This window comes from Euleptes europaea, chromosome 5 (assembly GCF_029931775.1).
Source record: "Euleptes europaea isolate rEulEur1 chromosome 5, rEulEur1.hap1, whole genome shotgun sequence".
Classification (NCBI taxonomy): domain Eukaryota; kingdom Metazoa; phylum Chordata; class Lepidosauria; order Squamata; family Sphaerodactylidae; genus Euleptes; species Euleptes europaea.
Genome location: NC_079316.1, coordinates 89,056,271 through 89,077,149, shown reverse-complemented (window position 1 = coordinate 89,077,149; position 20,879 = coordinate 89,056,271). Strand labels below are relative to the sequence as shown.

Here is a 20,879-nt window from a genome sequence, read left to right as displayed (position 1 = left end):
CCTTTAAAACCAGGCGCCATCCACACACCATATGGTAGAGAATTTCATAGCTAGACATGAGTTGTTTGAAGCCCCTTCCTTCTGTGTGTACACAACATGCAAGCCAAACCAATTCCACTGGGTTCTAATATTAAGCAAGGGAAAAAAACTCTGTCCATTCAATTTCTCAAGAACTCCTCCAGATGTTATAAACATCATGTCTCCACACCACTTTTTTTTTGTCATCGAGTTGCAGTCAATTTATGGTGACCCCTTAGGGTTTCCAACGCAAGAGACATTCAGAGGTGGTTTGCTTCTGCGTGGAGACCCTGGTGTTTCTTGGAGGCCTCCTATCTAAATACTGGCCAGGGCTGACCCTGTTTCGCTTCCAAGATCTGATGAGATCGGGCTAGCCAGATCAGAGCTACTGTAGCCCTTAGTCAAAGGAAAGAAACTCCAAGTTCCACCTCTTCCGCATTTCTGTGTATCAATTTCAGTTGGATTCTCTATTTTGCAAAGAAAATGGAAAGTATATGAATGCTGCTTGTGAGCACAGCAGCATTCTGGGCAATATCTAGATTTTCCAGATGTCACTAGGTAAAGATCCTGAGAGGTGGATTTCATAATTGGATTGACCTAATTAATTATCTGCTCTGACCTGGATGGCTAAGGTTGATCTTCTCAAATCTCAGGAGTTAAGCAGAGTTGGCCCTGGTTAGTACTTGGATGGGAGAACTCCAAGGAAGTCCAGGGTCACTTCACAAAGAAAGGCAATGGCAAACCACCTCTGGACACCTCTTGCCTTGAAAACCCTTTGGGATTGCCATAAATTGGCTGTGACATTCCACCACCACTGAATTATCTGTAACACCTATTCTGAGACAGGATTTCCTACTCCTAAAGCCTACCTGAGTGCTACGTTTCCAACTTCTGCCTTAAAAGCCTCTAAGAATAAAAATTCCCCCATCTTGCCTGTCAGTTTATTCCTTTCCTGAACTGGTCTGCTAAAACAGACCAAAATTCACCATTTGCCCTCTAAGGACCATCATTTCAGTAGTGTGAAATTAAGCGGGTCGAAGAATCCAAATGGTCTCAACCCAGAACCACCAAACCAGTCGAAGCACTTCAGTTCCTTCCAAATTAGAGGCTTTGAGCCATTTAAGCGCTAGAGCAGGGGTCCCCAACATGGTACCCACAGGCACGATCGTGCTCGCCGACACCTTCTTCGGCTCCCAAGTGTTTTTTGAAAGTGGGTGGGGCTCTTGGTCAGCAGGGCATCTGAGTGGCCATTGGAGAGCTGATTGCCTCTGCAGATTAAACTAATGTTGTTTCAGCGGGAGCTGTCGCCAGAGTGTTGGTTTTATTCTTTCTCACTCCTCTTTCCCAGTGCATTTTTTAAAATTACCCCCTTTTCACCTGCAATCGGGCTTCAGCCATTTCGTGGTTGCCCCTACCACCCTGAGTCAGAAAAGGTTGGGGATCCCAGCACTAGAGGGCGGTGTCTGGTCCAGCAACAAAAGATTATGGATGCAGAGTCTACCCAAAAGTAGGAGAGCTCTAGGCCTCAGCCAAAGGGTTTGCAAGTTATTTTAAATCCAGATATAGCCATCTCACTGTTTCTGGTCTGGTGCATGTCTCCTCTCTGCCTTTCTCTCTCTTTGTTTCCTTGTTCTCTTCCCCTCGTTCCTAGGGAGCATTCCCATCTTCTGACCCCACCACCACCATTTCCTGTGGGCACTTCCCTTCTCACGTCTCTGCCTCCTCTGCTTTCCCTAGGCTCTTCTTTCTATCCCTCTCTCAGTACCTTCTGCTTGCGTTGGCTCTCTGTGACATGAGGGCAGCTCACCCAATCAGTGTCAGAGGTTTCATCATCACCACCACCACCTCTACCACCAATCCCTTAAGGAACAACACAGACAAGGTACACATGAAGCTGCCTTCTACTGAATTAGACCCTTAGTCCATCGAAGTCAGTATTGTCTACTCAGACAGGCAACGGCTCTCCAGGGTCTCAGGCAGGGGTCTTTCACATCACCTACTTGCCTGGTTCCTTTAACTGGAGATGCCGGGGATTGAACCTTCTGCATATCAAGCAGATGCTCTACCACGGAGCCATAGCCCCTCCAGGTAGATATCCAGGTAGACCACAAGGACAGTCCAATCTGGCCTCTTGTACTGAAACCAAACTGAGCGAGCAACAGATATTTGAGGTCAAGATGAAGATAGGCTGGGTAACCCAAGAAAGGGCAAGCAGCATTACCCCATCTATGGCACTCATACGCCACTGACGCCAACATGATGGCCCTTCTAGAGCATGGACCGTACTCAGGGCTCCACTCCAACTCATTACAGCTTGTCAGCAACCTTCTGAAAGCAGCACTAAACGCAGGTCCTCCAAACAAGGTCACATTGTGCTAAGTGGAATTCAGCCTTCTGGGTCTTGAAGGCTCTTGTTATTAATGCAATGGAATTATAGCCTTTTTTGGCCACCATTAAGCCTGGTTCATCCATGTCCTGACTCCTGACTGCCATCAAAGAATCATTCTTTGGATCTCAAAAGAATTGATTGCATTGATCTCAAAAGAAGATTAATTTCCAATCATATCTGAAAGAAGAACTTTTTTTTTTTAGATTTCCTGGCATTTGACTTGACACAAAATGCCTTGGTTTTCGGACGGCAAGCGGGGAAGAAGGAATTAAATGCTGCTTAACATTTGCTGCGAGCGTGATCAACAGGGGTGATTTTTAAAAAATACAAATTATTTGGCTCGGAAAGGTTCCCTGGAGTCTCGGTTGCGCCGCTTTTCAGCAGGTCACCAGTGGTGATGACAATGTTCTGACATCAGCTCAGCACATTCATGCGTCTTGGGTTGATGCAGGAAAAAAGAGAAGAAACAGGGAGGCTATAGGCAGAACTCTGTGCGCGTGACTGAACCGCAATGTGCGTCTGGCTCTTTGCTTATAGACACGGCTAGGACCGTGCACAGGCTTGCCTGGTCTTGCCCTTAGAGCTCCAGGCCCAAGAAATCTGAACCCGACTGCCAGCATCACCATTGTTTCGACCAGCAGGTCCATCCTGAAGTTACTCCTCCCTCCTGTTCCTGAGTGTATGGATTTCCTCCCATTCCCTTCACTACATATAGAAGCTAGATCCAGCGTGGTGTAGTGGTTAAGAGCGGTGGTTTGGAGCGGTGGAGTCTGATCTAGAGAACCGGGCTTGATTCCCCATTCCTCCATGTGAGTGGCGGATGCCACTGTTCAACCTAGTGAACAGGGTTGGTTTCCCCACTCCTACACACGAAGCCAGCTGGGTGACCTTGGGCTAGTCACAGCTCTTAGAGCTCTCTCGGCCCCACCTACCTCACAGGGTGTCTGTTGTGGGGAGGGAAAGGGAAGGCGATTGTAAGCTGGTTTGCTTCTTCTTTAAGTGGTAGAGATAGCTGGCATATAAAAACCAACTGTTCTTCTTCTAATGTCCAAACCAAGAGCTTCCATAGGTATATGAATGCACAATCTCTTCTAACCCTGGCTATTGAAGCCCCTTTCTCTAGGAGATTCTATCTAGGGTTAGGAGTGATGGGGCATTTCAGTAGGCATCAGGGCAATCTCCCGATTCAGATGTCTCCTTTTCTGCACAGGGAACATGCATACTGCAGAAGTCCCTGCGCACAGAGGTAGGGGTGGACTGGCTCTTTAACTTACCAGAAAAGCTCCTGGTGGGTCGCAGCCCTATAGGCCCTATAGGCCCCCTGGCATCCGCTAGCAAGCCGTGTCAATCATCCCTGTATGATACTCGCATAGTGGTGCCGCAGGGTCTGCTCGGCTTGGCCCCAGACTGCAGCAATCAGGGCAAGACCAATCTATGTTGCCACTGGTGCCCAGGCCGAAGAGACCCTGTGACCCTACCAGAGCCTCGGCAGCCGCTTGGGTCAGCATCCTCCAGGGCTGCGTAGACACCTTGGTCCAGCCCTGCAAGAGGGACCGCACTGTCAGAGCAAGCCTTAAGGAGCCCCAGGCTGCGTTTTCTTCACACGGGCTTCCTCGGCAAGCCTTTCAGTCGTTAACAGTTCTGGTTTCAGGAATCCAAAGGAGGCCAGGTCTGCTATGCACTGAACAGTGGCCTGAAAGATGGAATCCTGACAGGTGCATCTTTGCACGTGGAGGGGGTGAGAAAAGCTGCTCTTTGAAGAGGAAAAGAAGGTTCCTGCCCCTTTAAATAGATGTGCAGGGGAGGGAATTTTCAACAATTCCTGCACCAGGTTTAGCCCCTCGGAATCCAATGAGAGAGAGAAAGATGAAACCGCAGAGAAAGATGACGGTTACAGACAATGAAACCAAGTTTAATTTCTCCTTGCACCAAAAATAATAATTAAAAAAATCGATACTGTCCCTCCCCAGGCCCCTAATTGTGCACAATGTTGCATCCGGCTGCTTCAGGAAGGCGTGGCTTTGTGGCGTGATGCCTCCGCAGCTTTTCAGAGCAAGCCAGGATCGAGGGAAGGGCTCTCCGGGAGCAGAGACAGAACTGCATGATGTCTTCATAGAGCCACATACACACAAATGCCCCCCCCCCGCAACCGCAGGAACAACGGGACTGGTGTTTAAGCAGAGTGCCAAAGAGGGGGCTTTGGTGCTGGGTTGCTCCCTGCCGGTGCTCCCTGCATACCTCTTCTCCCGTTTCATTTGTATCCTGCACTGCAACAGTGCGCCAACAGTGCGCCAGTCGGCTTAGCTGGGATTTTTTCCCCCCCGCGCCACATAAATGGCTCTCGGTGACACAGTTAATTGTGACTCACCGAGCACAGTACACTTCTCGGCGGAGAAGCGCCTTCCACAAGACTTGCTTTATTAATCCCACACTACTGCGAGAGCTTCCGGGGGCTGCCCTGGGGCCCTGACGCTGCAGCATGAGCTTAGCCTGCTGCTGATCAGATCGTCGAAGGGGCAGAAATATACACACAGGATGCATTCAGCGCTCTCCCCGCCTGGCCGTAGGAAGCCGAGCGCCCTCGAGCATGCATATGCGCTAAAGAACTGCCAAGCTGGACCCATCCTCCTGGGCTCTCTGGCCTGCCGCGACAGCAACAGACTGCCATAAAATCGACACATCAAACAAGATGCACTGGTGCGTCGTCTAACTTCTTTTCCCCCTTGTCAGCGGGAGAAGCGCAAACACACTGGGAATGCGACAGGGCAGTGAGAAAGTTGCCGGGAGAAAAATGGAAAACAGTCCAACACGCACTTGAAGAAGGTCCAGCATTTAAGAAATAAAAATAGGCCCGTATACTTAGTGCTCAGGCCGTACACAAATCATGGTTTTTGGTACAAGTAGCTTACTTCTTACCACTTCTGTGGCAATAGCCCTGATCCAGCTTCAGCAGCTCAACAAAATGAAGGCCAAAACGCATGGTCGCTTTAGCCTCCTTTATTCCCAGTTCCAGCCAGGATTCAGCCAGGATTGAACGCATTTCACATTTGTTCACATTTGTTCACATTTATCTTACTGAACATTGTTAAACATATTAGTTATTGCATTTTTTAAAAAAAGTCATTGCATTGTTTGAATTAATAATGGTTAACTAATTTGTTTTTTTAATTAGACCTAATTAGCATTAGACCTACTGATGATTATCATTTTTGTTTTAATGTATGTCTTTAAATTCATTAATATTTTCAACATACTTGAGCATTCTTTAACAATATTCGGCCAGTCAGCTGCCTAGACTTATGCTGTCCTTCATTTGAAAGACAACATTGGTCAAAAGATTTCGTTCGTGCGTTCGATCCTGGCTGAATCCTGGCTGAAACAGAATAAAGGAGGCTAAAGCGACCGTGCGTTTGCGCCCTGTGAAAGAAGAGCCCTGCCACGGTTGTTACATGTCTATTTGCATCATTGTACTAAACTCACAATCAGTTGCTTCCTATATGAAAGATTGGTGAAATTGACTAGACTAGGTGTAGACTGCCTAGTGGGGTTCAGTTAATTTCACCAGACCAGAAACTTTTTAAGTTTAATGGCAACACCTTGCTGAGAGAGAGTGTTATGGCCTTGTATCTTTCCTTCTTTTTTCCCTTCCTAAAAAACAGCTAACCTGAACACCTGTGGAAATAGGCACCCATTCCTTCACATACTGAAAGCACATCAGAACGAAAAAATAGTACCAAAATATTTCCAGCCACTGGAGAGGAGAATGGTCTTGGTCATCCCAGGCACTGTCCAATATGGTGTCTAATGGATATTCTTATTCACTGTGCCCTGTGCACCACGATACAACCTAGACTGACCCACTGCATACCACAGGTGCTGGTTTCAGAAGCAGCACGAGTAAGATTCTTGTTGGATTGTGTAAATTCTTCTATCACACAGAGAGCGGCCTCTTTTTTCATCAGGGTATTTAAACTAAGGAAAAGGTTTTTAATAGGTCTGAAATAAGTAAATTATGCCTTGACATGGTCCGCAATATGCTGGTGTATGATTTTAATTGGGGGGGCAGTCCCTATTGTTTTATTTCGATGGGTAGCAGTAGATGTTATTATGATTTTGGGATTAACATATGCTGTGGGTTGGATTTTTAGGGCGGAGTTGGATTGTTAAGGTCTGTGACCACAAACATGAATTAATTGATGCTCGATACTAAAGGATCTACACTCACCCTATTCCAGTTCTGCTTCTGGGAGGAGTTGAGAAGCACAGCCTGGGAGCCAGAAGAGTGAGGTTTGCCAGGGTATTTTTACAGACCCTGCTCCTGTGCCTTCCAGTAATCACTTGACACAAAGAAATGTCTCGGGATGAGCTTCCAGGGGCAGTGAGGGGAGACGCTTTACCTGGCTACACCTCTGGTTGCTGCTGAAAGAACAGGTCCCGGGGCCAGTTAAAAAGCTGGAAACTCTAATTAAGGATACAGGCTCCGCTTTTGAATTGGTTCCCGCTGAGAACCAGTGTGGTGTAGCGATTAGTGTCAGACTAAGATCTGGGAGTCCCAAGTTCAAATCCCTGCCCTGTCACTGTAATTCGCTGGGTGACTTTGGGCCCTGTCGCTCTGTCGTCCATACCTACCTCGCAGGATGCTTGTTGCAAAGGTAAAATGGAGGAGGTGACAACGGAAGCTCCTTAGCATCCTCACCAAAGAGAAAAACGGACTGCACGCAAACAAGTTAGAGTAAGGTCTGTTCCTCTATCCAAAGCACACCTTTCCACTTCAGCCAAGACGACAACTTCCTCACAGAAAAATTCTAATCCTCACATATTTGTTCCTGATCTTCCCTGTACTGAGCGTGAACCTTGGCCGAACCATACAGGAATAGGACACCATAGACCAACCTAACACCATTTATTCTGTCCAGCCAAACCGAAGGCAAGAAGGAGAGACAAGGCCGGCTCTCATGCTTGGAGAGGGAATTTCTTAACTTTCTTGCCTCTTACGTGACCAGCAGCACCTGCCAAAATCCCACACACACAGCCCTGGAGAGGACCTACAGCTCTCTCTCTTTCTCTCTTCCTTCCAGTCAACCAGGACTTCTGTCAACATCTGAAACCCTGCAAAGAAGAGGCCCTCATAGCGCAAACCAGATTTGCTAAGTCGGCATCATATGGTACTCATAATAGGTCCCTGGTGGAGAGTATTAAACAGGGGGACTCTCCCATCCCTCTCGCTTTTATCCTCACCCTTTATCTATTAAACTAATTGGTTTATTTAACAGTGAGAATTACAGCCCACCCCTCAGCAGCTCCCTGAGAGCACCAACCCATCCATATTCATGAAGGCACACTCCTGCCGGAGCCTACAGGCTGTTAGGACCAGTATTTCGGAGAGGGGTGGCAGCGTGTTGGGCTGCTGGGAATGGTTACGGGATACGGTTCCCCTCCTGTTTTTGAAGAAACTTTTCAGCAAGTGCTACTGTTGTTCTGGAAGTGATGGACCGCCAGCAGACGTCAACCCAGGGAAGAAAGAACCAGCTGCATCCACCAAAGCTTGGCCTGTAATGGAAACTCACTGGTGGGATCTTGAGAAAGCAGCGGTTCCTAAACTCTAGTCCAAGGACCAGCAATTGGTCCTTTTCTGGCGCCTTTTGGTGGGGGGGAGGGCGGAGAAAATAAATGAAAAATAACCGGGGGGGGGGGGAGAGGAAACACAGATGACTCAGAGACCCCTTTGAAGTGTCTGTCACTTGCTAAAGAGGCAGAACACTTCTCAAGAAGTGGCTTGACTCTTCAGTAGGGCAAAGGCGGGATGATGGCAGTACAGCTCACAGGCGTCCTCTGCAGGCTTCCTATTACATCACTATCACAGAGGACTGTGTGCCCAGTTGGGGGCATCACATGAACACATAAAGCTGCCTCATACTGAATCAGACCCTTGGTCCATCAAAGTCAGTATTGTCTTCTCAGTCCGGCAGCAGCTCTCCGGGGTCTTGGGCAGGGATCTTTCACATCAACTACCTGCCTGGCCCCTTTAACTGGAGATACCGGGGACTGAACCTGGGACCTTCTGCATGCCAAGCAGATGCTCTACCACTGAGCCACGGCATTCTTACAGGACTGCTTCTGAGTGTGTGGTTGTGGACTCCAGTCCGGCCTTTTTCTTCTATTTAGGTGTGGAACCGTGGCTCAGTGGCAAAGCTACTGCTCTGCATGCAGAAGGTCCCAGGTTCAATCCCCGGCAGCTACAAAGAGCAGGTAGTAGGGGATCTGAAAGTGACTTCTGAGACCCTGGAGAGCTGCCACCCATCAGAGTAGACGAGACACACCATGACAGACCAATGACCTGACACAGTAGAAGACAGCATCTGGGGTTCAGGACAAATGTGCCAGCTGAGTTTAATCTTCCAAGGATCTTTCCACTTGGTGGGGTAAAGTAAGAGTCCCCCCAGAAAGCATGGTCTTCACTACAACAATAACAATCATCACTTAAGGCTGTGCCGTTTCTTGCCCTGCTGCACTGTCTTGTAGCATTTGTGATAAAGGGAATAAAGTGTTCCATAACATGGATGGAAAACGCTGGACTTGGGACTGGATCTCCGAATCCAAACCCAACATCTACCATAGATGTGAAACGGGAAGGGGGGAGGTGACAAATCGCTATTTTGACTGGGGTCACGCTGGTCCGAGAGTGGATCCTACAAATGTTTTATTTGCGCGGTCAGCCATGCGTACCTTGAGACCTGTTTTTTTGAACCAAGCTAATGAGAGGAGGCAAAATGGCATATTCACTCACAGCTTTCAACATTAAGCTGCAGGAGAATAAATTAAGCTGGGGATGGACATTAAATAAATTCAATTTCAGTTGTTTCAGAGACAGAAGGAACTCTCTAACCTTTCGAAGACGGCTGCCCCGGGCAAACGTTAGAAATGCCTCAGTCACCTTCTACACAACCCATATCCATTCCGAAGTTTGTTATAAACCAGTATTTACAGGAACACAATGCTCGGTATAAATAAGTACAACCCCATGTCTCTTTGGAGCATACATTGCATGATGCAAAAAGAAAAAGAAATCTCTTCTCAATGCTGTTGGTTTTATAGGCTTCTCTAATCTGTCTTAGCCCACAACCAGTTAGCACACTAACCCCTCTGCTCCGCTGCTCTTCCTTTGAAGAAACATGCATATATACAAAAGAAAAGCACCTCTGAGCATGTACAGAGCTTCTTTACTCCCACATTCAAGAAGGCAGCCTGTCCCCGAATATTAAGTAGCTGTTGGTGGAAGATTCTGCGTTCATTCCGGAATATGTGGACGGTCTTCGTACAGTGAGGGGGGAAAAGTATTTGATCCCCTGCTGAATTTGCCCGTTTGCCCTCTGACGAAGAAATGACCAGTCCATAATTTTAATGGTAGATCTACTGTAGCTGTGAGAGACAGGATAACAACAGGAAAACCCCCAGAAACCCAGAAGACAAAAGTCAGAGATTGATGTGCATTATAATGAGTGAAGTAAGTATTTGATCCCTTTGCAAAAGATGACTTAGTACTTGGTGGCAAAACCCTTGTTGGCAATTACAGAGGTCAGACGTTTCTTGTAGATGGCCAACAGGTTTGCACACATCTCAGGAGGTATTTTGTTCCACTCCTCTTTGCAGATCCTCTCCAAGTCAGTAAGATTTCGAGGCTGATGTGTAGCTACTCGAACCTTCAGCTCCCTCCAGATTTTCGATGGGATTAAGGTCTGGAGACTGGCTAGGCCACTCCAGGACCTTAACGTGCTTCTTCTTGAGCCACTCCTTTGTTGCCTTGGCTGTGTGTTTTGGGTCATTGTCATGCTGGAATACCCATCCTCTACCCATTTTCAATGCCCTGGCTGAGGGAAGGAGGTGCTCACCCAAGATTTGACGATACATGGTCCCGTCCATCGTCCCTTCGATGTGGTGGTGTCCTGTCCCCTTAGCAGAAAAACACCCCAAAGCATAATATGTCCCCCTCCGTGTTTGATGGTGGGGATGGTGTTCTTGGGGTCGTAGGCAGCATTCCTCCTCCTCCAAACACGACGAGTTGAGTTGATGCCAAAGAGCTTGATTTTGGTCTCATCTGACCACAACACTTTCACCCAGTTCTCCTCTGGGTCATTCAGATGTGCATTGGCAAACTGCAGACGGGCCTGTACATGTGCTGTCTTGAGCAAGGGGACCTTGCGGGCTCTGCAAGATCTCACGACATAGTGTGTTACCAACTGTTTTCATGGTGACTATGGTACCAGCTGCCCTGAGATCATTGACAAGTTCCCCCCGTGTAGTTCTGGGCTGCTTCATCACCATTCTCATGATCATTGCAACTCCACGAGATGAGATCTTGCATGGAGCCCCAGGCCAAGGGAGGTTGACAGTTAGGGTTAGGGTTGTCACCTTCTCACCAAGCTGCTTGGCAATAGTCTTGTAGCCCAGTCCAGCCTTGTGCAGGTCTACAATCTTTTCCCTGACATCCTCGGACAGCTCTTTGATCTTGGTCATGGTGGCTATTTTGGAATCTAATGGATTGATTGCTTCTGTCGCCAGCAGAACCCTAACCCTAACCCTAGTCTGGCTGGTTGATAGGGGATCAAATACTTATTTCACTCATTATAATGCACATCAATCTCTGACTTTTGTCTTCTGGGTTTCTGGGGGGTTTCCTGTTGTTATTCTGTCTCTCACAGCTACAATAGACCTACCATTAAAATTATGGACTGGTCATTTCTTTGTCAGAGGGCAAATAGGCAAATTTAACAGGGGATCAAATACTTTTTTTCCTCACTGTAAGTAAACAGAGCACAACTTTATTCACAGTACACCAAGAATGGAACTCAAGGCCTAACAAAGTCCTTCCTAACAGCTTGCCTAGCCAGCTTACCCCAGTCTGAAATAGTAAAACGTTGTCTAGAACTACTCCAGATGCTGGTACCTTGAAACTATGGTAAAATATGAAATGGGTTTCCAATATTCATAGTTAAGAGAGTCAGACCTGGACTGTGGAGTCAGACCTGGACAAGATCAAATCCCTATCCTGCCATGAAGCTGACTGGATGACCAGACTCTCCCTCTCTCTCTACTTAACCTACCTCACAGGGTTGCTGTGAAGACAATATGGAGGAATGGAGAATCGTGTAAACCACCTGAGCTCACTTCTTCAGCGCTGGGTGAGGGAACAATGAGATTTACAACTGAAAAACAGGTCTTCTTTCCAGGGCAAACGGCACCTTTAAAAGTTACCTTTAAGTGGTACTTTTTAAAAATTAAAAAAAAATCTGTCTGCTTTCCAGCGTTCTGAGAACACAGCCCAAAGCAGTTCTTCTAGCTTTGCTCCTGTACCACTGAAAAGCCTGAGGCGGTGAATCCAGAGAGACCCTGGACTCCAGACCTGACAGTTACCTGCTCGCTTGCACCCGGGCCTGTCTCAGCGCCAACAGGGTTTTGCCACAGGCAAAGAAGCCCTTGGCAGTGAACACAGGACTGAAAGCTTTGGAAAGGAAGAAGAGGTACGGCAGCGGCGTGCAGAAGACTCCGGAGCTGCCTCACAATTATGGCAGCGGACAGATGGGGCAGGCCGCTCCACCAGAAGTCAAGCAGAGAGTAAACCTTTTCATCCATACAATGCCCAGAAAAGCAAATCAATCTGGTAGGTCTTTACTGCCAACTTCTATAAGAACAGGACAGAATAGAATGTTCTTCACACAACACATAGTTAAACTGTGGAACTCCCTGCCCCAGGATGTGGGGATGGCTGCCAACTTGGAAGGCTTTAAGTGGACATGTTCATGGAGGAGAGGGCTATCCATGGCTACTAGTCAAAATGGGTACTAGTCATGATGCATACCTAACTCTCACCAGGATCAGAGGAGCATGCCTTTTATATTAAGTGCTGTGGAACACGCCAGGATAATGCTGCTGCAGTCGTCTTGTTGGTGGGCTTCCTAGAGGCACCTGGTTGGCCATGTGTGAACAGACTGCTGGACTTGATGGGCCTTGGTCTGATCCAGCATAGCTTTTCTTATGTTCTTAATAGAATAGAAATTATTGTTTTATAGCTTTAATGTTTTTTAAGCTGTGATTAATTTCATATAGTTTGGGACAGCTTCTGTTAGCCTCCTTCTGCCCACGTGTTATCCAACCAGCTGATGGGATGACAGTATGAAGACGCAAGGCATAAAAGCTCATGGGTGGGCTGCGAGGAAGGGTAGCCTGTGGGATTCTCCGTCGCTCTTGCAAGTGCTGCCCAATGTCACTGCGAGGAAGGGTAGCCTGTGGGATTCTCCGTCGCTCTTGCAAGTGCTGCCCAATGTCAGAAGCTCTGTCTGACAGACGCGGCATCCATGCCGCCTCACCCCAGCACTGCCATGGATATGCTGGCTTAGGGTACAGAGTGAGGGTTCAGGGGTATAGAGCAAAACCGTGCTGTCGGAGTGCTGAGAAAAATGCAACATCCTCCCGAGAGAAACACTCCAGGGAAGAAACACTCTTCTGCTTCTGATCCACTCCACCTCGTAAGGCCAACGTTGCCCTCATGCCACGCAAATGACCAAACCATCTGGAGAGTCGATTCCTTGCTCTTTTGAGGCCAAATGTGTGCTGACAGTGGATGCCCCCTTCCTTCGAAACGGAAAGCCAGGTGTCAAAGGGTCAGGTATAAGAGACTTCTCATCACAATACTGACAGCACTTCAGTCAGATAAAACTGACAGGATCCCCGAGCATCTGGTAGGGAAGACTTTCTCATCCCATCCCAAATTTACAATTGTTTCTTCCTCCACATTGTTTTTTTTCCCTTTTCTTTGCTGTAGGTCCTTCTGAAGATGTTTTATTTGCTTTATGATTTTTAATTACTGCTCTTATTTTTCCACTGATGTGATAAACTCAGCTGGGCTTTGATATTTTACTTATATGCCCTTGTTATCTATTCTTGCTGCTAAAGCTTGCTGTTTTAAAATGCTTATGCTTTGAGGGCCGATTAACCCCTTGCTTCTAAGCATGCGGTTTCCTAAGGTTTTTTTGGTTTAAATTCCTGCTAGCTGCTTTATGACCATTTATGTATTTGGCTGTCGTTTTTCATTTGCACTGTAAGCCGCCTTGTGAATCAAGGGGGGTTTATTAAAAAGTTTCCGTTTAGGCAGGGGAAGAGCCAATGTCACCTGCCATAAGAGAATCTCAACTTTGAATTTCTGTACAAGTTATGAGTCTGCTTACTGAATGAAAGGAAGAAAGCCCACAGCACTGACTCGCACAGTTTATTTATGTATGTGTTGATTTTAATAATTTCTATCCCACTCTCTCCACCAAAGGAGCCCGAGGAAACTTACAGGCAATTAAAACATAATATAAACAATAATCCCTTATTAAAACCACATTTTTTTAAAAAATAACCAAGATAAAGTCACAGCTGGAAGACTTTTCTGAGAATGGGGAAGTGTCTGCATTGGGGAGGACTGAATAATCCAGTCTCCTGGTACAGACACGGCAGAAAAACCAGTTCTGAGCAGAAGCTGTCCGGAAGGCAAAAGCTAAGCCAGAACAGCGAATCATACAGAGAAGCACCGGGCAGCCTTCTCTGTAGGCAGGCCCTCTGTGCTCACAGCAACCTTTGATTACTGATTCGTCACAGCCTGCTAGCAGTTCTTTCACAGCACACAGTATGTGAATTACTCATCTGGTTGCTGGGAGCTCTCATTTGGCCAGCTACGAATGTCACCCTTCCAGCATTCCATTCTAGGCATTCAAGTATCTTCAAAGTATTTTTCCCACCCACCTTGTTCGAAGGCAAATACAAACTTTCGGCCAGCTTCTATATAAAAAAATAGCTTTCAGAATCTATCACTCCTCAGGGCTCCTTTTTTATGCCTCTGTATGTAACAGGTTAAGAGCGCACACAATCACATGTCAAGCATCTGCGCACATCTCGCTGTCTGTATATGCATTGGGGAGTCACAGATTATCAGGGCTCCGTACAAAAGGAGAAGACACAGGTAGCTGCTTCAAATGTGTGCCACAATTACGCTCCTGCAGAAGGCGGAGACACAGAGCTCATATCCAAAGGAGGACGCTGCTGTTCCCCTTCGTGTTCCTTGGAGAGTAAGAAAAGAATATTGTCAAGCTACCCAAAACGACAGCATCCTTGGATCCAAAAACTGCATCCAGTTAATAGCAAAGCAGCAGTAAAATCTCTTGCGCTAGTACGGCACATTATGGGGGATGGGCATATATTCCCTGGAGTCATTGCAAATCACCCAAATTACAGGTTCTGCTACACACGGGCATCTAAACATGACTCGGGATAACATCTGAATCATCTTCGTCTGGCTTTGCTTTGGGCGTTGTCACTGATCCCAAATGGTTTTTTTTTTTTTAATGTGAAACTGCTGTCTCCTACCCTGTTCAGCTGGCTTCACGGTCCCTGTTATCCCCTGCAATAAATGGCATTGCTTGTTCTGGGAGCTTTCACACACACACCCCTAATTGCGTGCATTTTGGATGTTTCATTAAAACAGCAATGAAATCTGTTTACACTCAAATTAAAGCAAATGGGGCAGGGGATACAACACAGGTTGCCCAAATCACTGAGCAGAAAAATCCATCTTGAGGAATGTGCACAAAGGGAGGTATAGAAAAGAGAGATGTTCGAAACACAGAATGCAACACAACCACACGCTGCAAAGGTAAGCCAACTGAGGCCGCTAGCATTGGACTATTACCAAGGATTTGACCAAGGCTTGTAACTCCCTGGATCGTCTTACCTGTTGTGGGATTTTTCAATTATCCAAAAACTTATAATTAATATAACACCAAAAGTGCTGTAATCTCCATGCTGGCATACTATTTCTTTTTCCCCCTTCTGCCTCTCCCAGAAGGGATGCTAGAAAAGAATCGGCACTCAAAGCAATTCCAATTTTTAATATAAGTCGCTACAGAGTACAAGAGCATCGGAAGAGCACTGCTGAATCAGACCATGGCCTCCTGCAGGGTGGGCATCCTGTTCCCCAGCGCAGCCAATCAGATGTCCACAAGAAGGGCATGCAGGACTATCCCCACCACCACCACCACCACCACAAAAAAGAGGTTCCATCTAGCGATCACATCTAATAATCACTAGCAGCCGTTGCCCTCCATAAAATTACCTAATCTACATTTAAAGCCCTGGGGACCCAGTGCATTCGAAGTACTTCCTTTTGTCTCCCTTCAATCTGCCTATCAATATTATTTGGGTGGCCCCAAATTCTATGGTTGGTACATATGTATACATACATAAATAATATACACATGCAGAGACTCACGGCCTGGGAGGCTCTGAATTATTCACTCCAACAATAAATGGGCAGAACATAATCCTTTGTTGAGTGCACTGCTCCTGGCCTGAGCCGGCCAATCTGGTTAGATGGCGGCACAGTTTTTTTGTCCTTTATTTAATGCCTTTGATAGTAAATCTTTCAAAGGGGAGGTGGAAAGGACTAAGTGGCTCTTCGGATGATGTCAAGAGGGCAAAAGCCAGCCTTTGGGGAGTTTTATGGCTTAATGAAATTGCTTTTCCTACTGATGGAATAGCCATTAGGTTGAACAGACAAGCCGCTTCCTCACGCCCCCTCCCACTAACTGTCCGCACATCTTCTCAGGTGCATCAAAGCGCGAGTTAGGCCTGGGTCGGAAAAGCTGTGCCCCCGCCCATAAAAGCTCACCGCCTTTTCCTCGGGGGGGGGCATTCCTCTGGATTTGAAATGGGTCTGGGGGAACCAATCTGTGTTAAAGGGCCTTGAGTTCTTCTCCACCATGATCTGCAGGCGTGGCCTTTATACCGTGAACTGCCCTAAGACAGAGGCCACTGATAACCCACCCCTGGCTCAACGGCTCCGTTTCGGTGCCTTCAGCAAGCAGCTCAACACGCAGAAATGAAACAAGGGAAGCGTGCCCAACACAGTGACAAGAATAGAGCCATCTGTTAAATTTCCATACATGGGGCACCGAAGGAAGGCTGCTTCAAAGGATGGCAAAACCTGGCCCTTGAGTCTCTGGCATCTGTCTGGCAGCAGTCAGTTTTCACTGAAATGGGCACGGTTTTATTGTAAGCACAACTAATCAGGCTTAAACTAAAAAATGCAGCCCAAGCTAAGTGGGGGGGGGGGAGAGAGAGAGAATGGGTGTTTTGGCCTGATCTCCTGCAACACGTCTGAACACAGAAGGAAACATAAAAGGACCTTATCTAAGTCTGTTGGACAAAAGCAACTCTTTGCAATATCTCCTGCCTCTGTTATTTGTAGCTTTAAGTATAAATGTGTCTGACTAATGGATGTGCACTCCATGCATCTGATGAAGTGAATTCTGCCTCTCCAAAGCTCATGCTGGAACCAATTCTGTTCGTCTTTCAGCTGTCACGGGGCGTTTGTCGAATTATGCCACAACAGATTAGCACTGCTATTCCCTAGGATTTTTTTCTTTTAGGTCTCCCAGCGGTGGTTTCCACCTTAATTACCGTGGATCCCCATAAAATAAACCTTTGTTGGGGGGGGGGGGAGAGAGAAGAAACCACAGTCACATTGCCTAATACTGAGCAGCCCACCCATTATCCTAACAGCAACAAGAAGAGGAGCTCACCAAAGAAAGATGAGTTTACTCCAGTGTAGTGACTGTGTAACAGAACAAGCCTAAGCAAAGTCTATGTCTATTGAAGTCAAAGAAGGGTGTAACTCTATTTATTTTATGTATTTATTTTGTGATTTATAGCCCGCCCGCGCCAAAGCCGGCTCAGGGCGGGTAACACCATACAAAAGCATTAATACATCAGTAATAAAATGAACCACAAAATCTAAATTTAAAACAATAAAACCCCAATTAAAACTTTAAAATGCTTAAGAACGCCCTGCTCTCCTGTTGTACAAAACATCACAGATTATCGTATGACACCTTAAAGGCTGAGACCACATGAGAGTAACCACATGCAATTTACTTGGGAGTAAACACGCTCCGGCTGCCACAAACAGATTCCAGCTGTGCTAGGCAGTGACAGGGAAAGAACAAAAAGCGTCTTGTGGCACCAAAAAAGACTAACAGATTTGTTGGGCGGATATTGCAGGTGCCAGAGACCCCGGGGAAAGAGTGCCTCAAACCAATCGCCGCAGGCCTGCTGCTGCAGATCCTGGCTCAGAGCTCACCGGGGGAGACAAGAACCCCGTGGAAAAGAGGCTGCCTCCACACATCTGCAAGATTCAGTTTAACTTTGCAACTCAGGCCAGGGGCCAAAGCGTCTCGAATCGGGCTCCCTGGGCAGAGGGCATCCCTCGCGGGCCGGCAATCGAGGGCAACTTGTTTTGCATCATGCCAGGCGTTTGGGCAGGTGCCATTTTCCTCACCCCGCACGGCAGGGAAGCGGCCAACCGCACCTGCTGAAAGGAATTCTCATTCCACGCAAATACAGAAAGGAGCAAAACCCCTGAGTGGAGCCGCCCCTGTTTTATGCCCGGAACGTCTGTCGAGGAAACACAGCACCCTCCATTTTTCTCCGGGGCCCTTGCACGGTTTCCCGGTAGCGGTGCCCACCCTTTTCATCCCACCCCCACCCCTTCCCAGCACAGCTGAGCAGCCACCACCCTGGGCTGGGAGCCAAGGACGCAGCCCTGCCTCTGCCATCCGGCCCTTCAGAGATGCTGCCTCGCTCCTCCAAAGCATCCCTGGGCATCTTTTCAGAAGCCCCCTTTGGCTTTCCAAGAGAGAGGAAGCCCGAAGTCTCCTCTCCTCCGCTCTGTTTTGACACCTGCCCACTGCGGTTTCGCACTTGCCCGGAGACTTTTTCTTTCTCCATTGATTCCCCATCGGTTTTGCGGTGCTCTGATTCATCCGTGACAAAAAGCAAGCGAATCCTGCCTGGAACGTGCCGGCTCCAATACTGCAGCATCAAGACTTGATACTCTAATGCACGGGAGGTTTTTTGCCTTGGGTTTGCAGCTCTCTAGGTGCACATTTCCCACATCTACATTTTCCAAACTCAACAATAAGCCCCCGTGAAGAGTTCTGAGAATGTGCATCTAGAGCAGTGGTTCTCAACCTGGGGCCATATGGCCCCCCGAGCCCCCCCAGGATATTCCAAGGGGGCCACAGGTGAAAATTGCTGTGTGCATTTTGTGTGGCTGTTTTTGCTTCTTTGTTCCTTGGCAAACAAAACATTTAAATAGCTACCTTTCGACCCGTAGGACAGGGGGGCCACAGGAAGGAAACAAGGTCGGAAGGGGGCCGCGGTCGGAAAAAGGTTGAGAACCACTGATGTAGAGAGGGGCAAATCCAAGGCAAAACCTCCCGTGCATCAATGGGGGAAAAAACGCAAAACTTCCGTGCCCTCCCTTTGCACACATGCACCCCCACCCCTCCCTAAAAAGATCAAATAAAGCCCATTGATGCACGAGAGGTTTTGCCTTGGGTTTGCCGCTCTCTACATGCACATTTTCCCCATCTGAATTCTCAAGACTCTACATGGGTATTGTTGAGTTTTAATAATCTGGATGGGGAAAACGTGCATCCAGAGAGCAGCAAATCCAAGGCAAAACCTCCCGTGCATCAATGGCCAAAGAGTACTTTTAATATAGGGGGTGGTGGGGAGGAAAGGGACTGCTACTATATATCAATCAATCAATCAATCAATCATCACCTTTATTGGAATAAAAAGGAATAATCAGATCAGTTAAAATACTACTAGCTGCACCGGCGGCAATGCCAAGCTGGGGGTGGGGGAGATCCTGGGCCCACGGGCGCCTGGGAGTTCGCCGGGGTGGATCCGGCTCCGGGTCACCCGCAAGCGACGGGCTGGAGGCTTGCAAGCCGCCCCCCACCCCAGCCATCAGCCCTGCCAAGTCGGGAGGCTTTTGCTTTCGCCCCTGCTGGCGTGCAAGCCTGGGGCCAGCCGAGTGCGTGCGGGCGGGCAGTCTCCCCGGTCTCAGGCCCCTTGCAAAAAAAGCCAAGCCAAGCCCCGGGCTCCCCTCCGCGCCCTGCAGCCCTGGGTGCAACGGGGGGCGCAGGGTGCAAGCGGCGGGGCTTGCAAGCGGGCAGCTGCGCGAGGCGGCGGGTGCAAAAGCAGCGGAGCCTGCAAACAACCACCACCACCACCACCCCGGGCGGGGGGGGGGGGCGGCGGCCGGCACATGTCTTCGGTATCAGTTGCATGTCTTCAGTATTAAATATAATAATAACTGACTTCCCCACCGACTTCCTCCCTCCCTACAAAGATCTGGTGTCCCCTTTGCATTAATATTTTTTTCTAATCCGGATAAGTCATTATTTTGATGTGATCAAATAAAGGGAAAGATATAACATTAAAATAATGACTTATCCGGATTAGGAAAAACATTAACACAAAGGAGACGCCAGATCTTGTCGAAGGCTGGCGAAACGATCCAGACCACGGTCCCACGGCCCGAATAACCTGCAAGAACCAATGAGACGCCAGGTATTGGTAGGGAGGGAGGAAGTCGGCGGGGAAGTCAATTATTATTATATTTAATAGTGAAGACATGCACCTAATAGTTTTTTTTATTGAGTCGAAGATTGGTATAGAGGATGTATTGTCAAATGAGATGTATAGTAGTTATCGAAAAATAATAAATAAATACATACACACACACACATATATACATCATACACACACACACATACATCATACACACACACACATATATATATACATATATACACACGCACACATATATATACATACACACACACATATATACACACACACACACACACATATATATACACACACACCCACATACATACACACACACACACATACATACATATATATATATATATATATATATATATATATATATATATATATATATATATACATACATATATACATACATACATATATATATATATACACACACACACACACATACATATGCATATACATACATACACACACACACACATATATATATATATAAAAAAAACACAAAAGTAGCGGAGCCTGCAAAGCACCACCCCGGGCGGGGGGGCGGCGGCCGGCACATGCCCCGCTGGTGCAAGGCGCCGCAGCGGCCCCTCCCCTCCCGTCCCCTCCCCTCCCGCGGGGGCCCCCACTCACGTCTCGGAAGCGGTTCCAGTGCTTGATGGGGCCGCTGTACTGGGCGATGGACGACAGCCACTGCTCGTCCTCCATGAAATTGCCCGGGCTCTCGCCCTCCTTCCCCGCCCGCCCGTCCCCTTCGGCCCGCGCCGGGGCCAGCAGCACCAGCAGCACCAGCAGCACCAGCGGCGGCGGCGGCCCCAGCAGCCCGCCCGACGCCCGCATCTTCGGCCCGCCCGCGTGCCCGCCTGGCTGGAGCGCCGCTGCAATGAGGCCCGCGTCGCGGATGCGCTTCGCTGCAAGCCCTGGGCGGCCGCACGGAGTCTGCGCCAGGAGGGGCCGGCTGCAGTCGCGCGAGCGGCGGCGGCGCCTTTGACATCAGCCTACCTGC

At 48.0% G+C, this 20,879-nt stretch overlaps 1 protein-coding gene across 1 annotated transcript in view; it reads right to left on the bottom strand.

The window, feature by feature from the left end:
• The window catches only part of SPOCK2 (SPARC (osteonectin), cwcv and kazal like domains proteoglycan 2), a gene marked incomplete at its 5' end in the record, with an annotated part of 90,521 nt that extends 69,856 nt beyond the window's left edge, over nucleotides 1–20,665 (bottom strand). The window contains one exon of the mRNA XM_056850505.1: nucleotides 20,507–20,665. Within this exon, the coding sequence (XP_056706483.1) occupies nucleotides 20,507–20,665 (159 nt within the window). The remainder of the gene's footprint in view (nucleotides 1–20,506) is intronic.
• Between the last annotated feature and the right edge of the window lie 214 nt (nucleotides 20,666–20,879).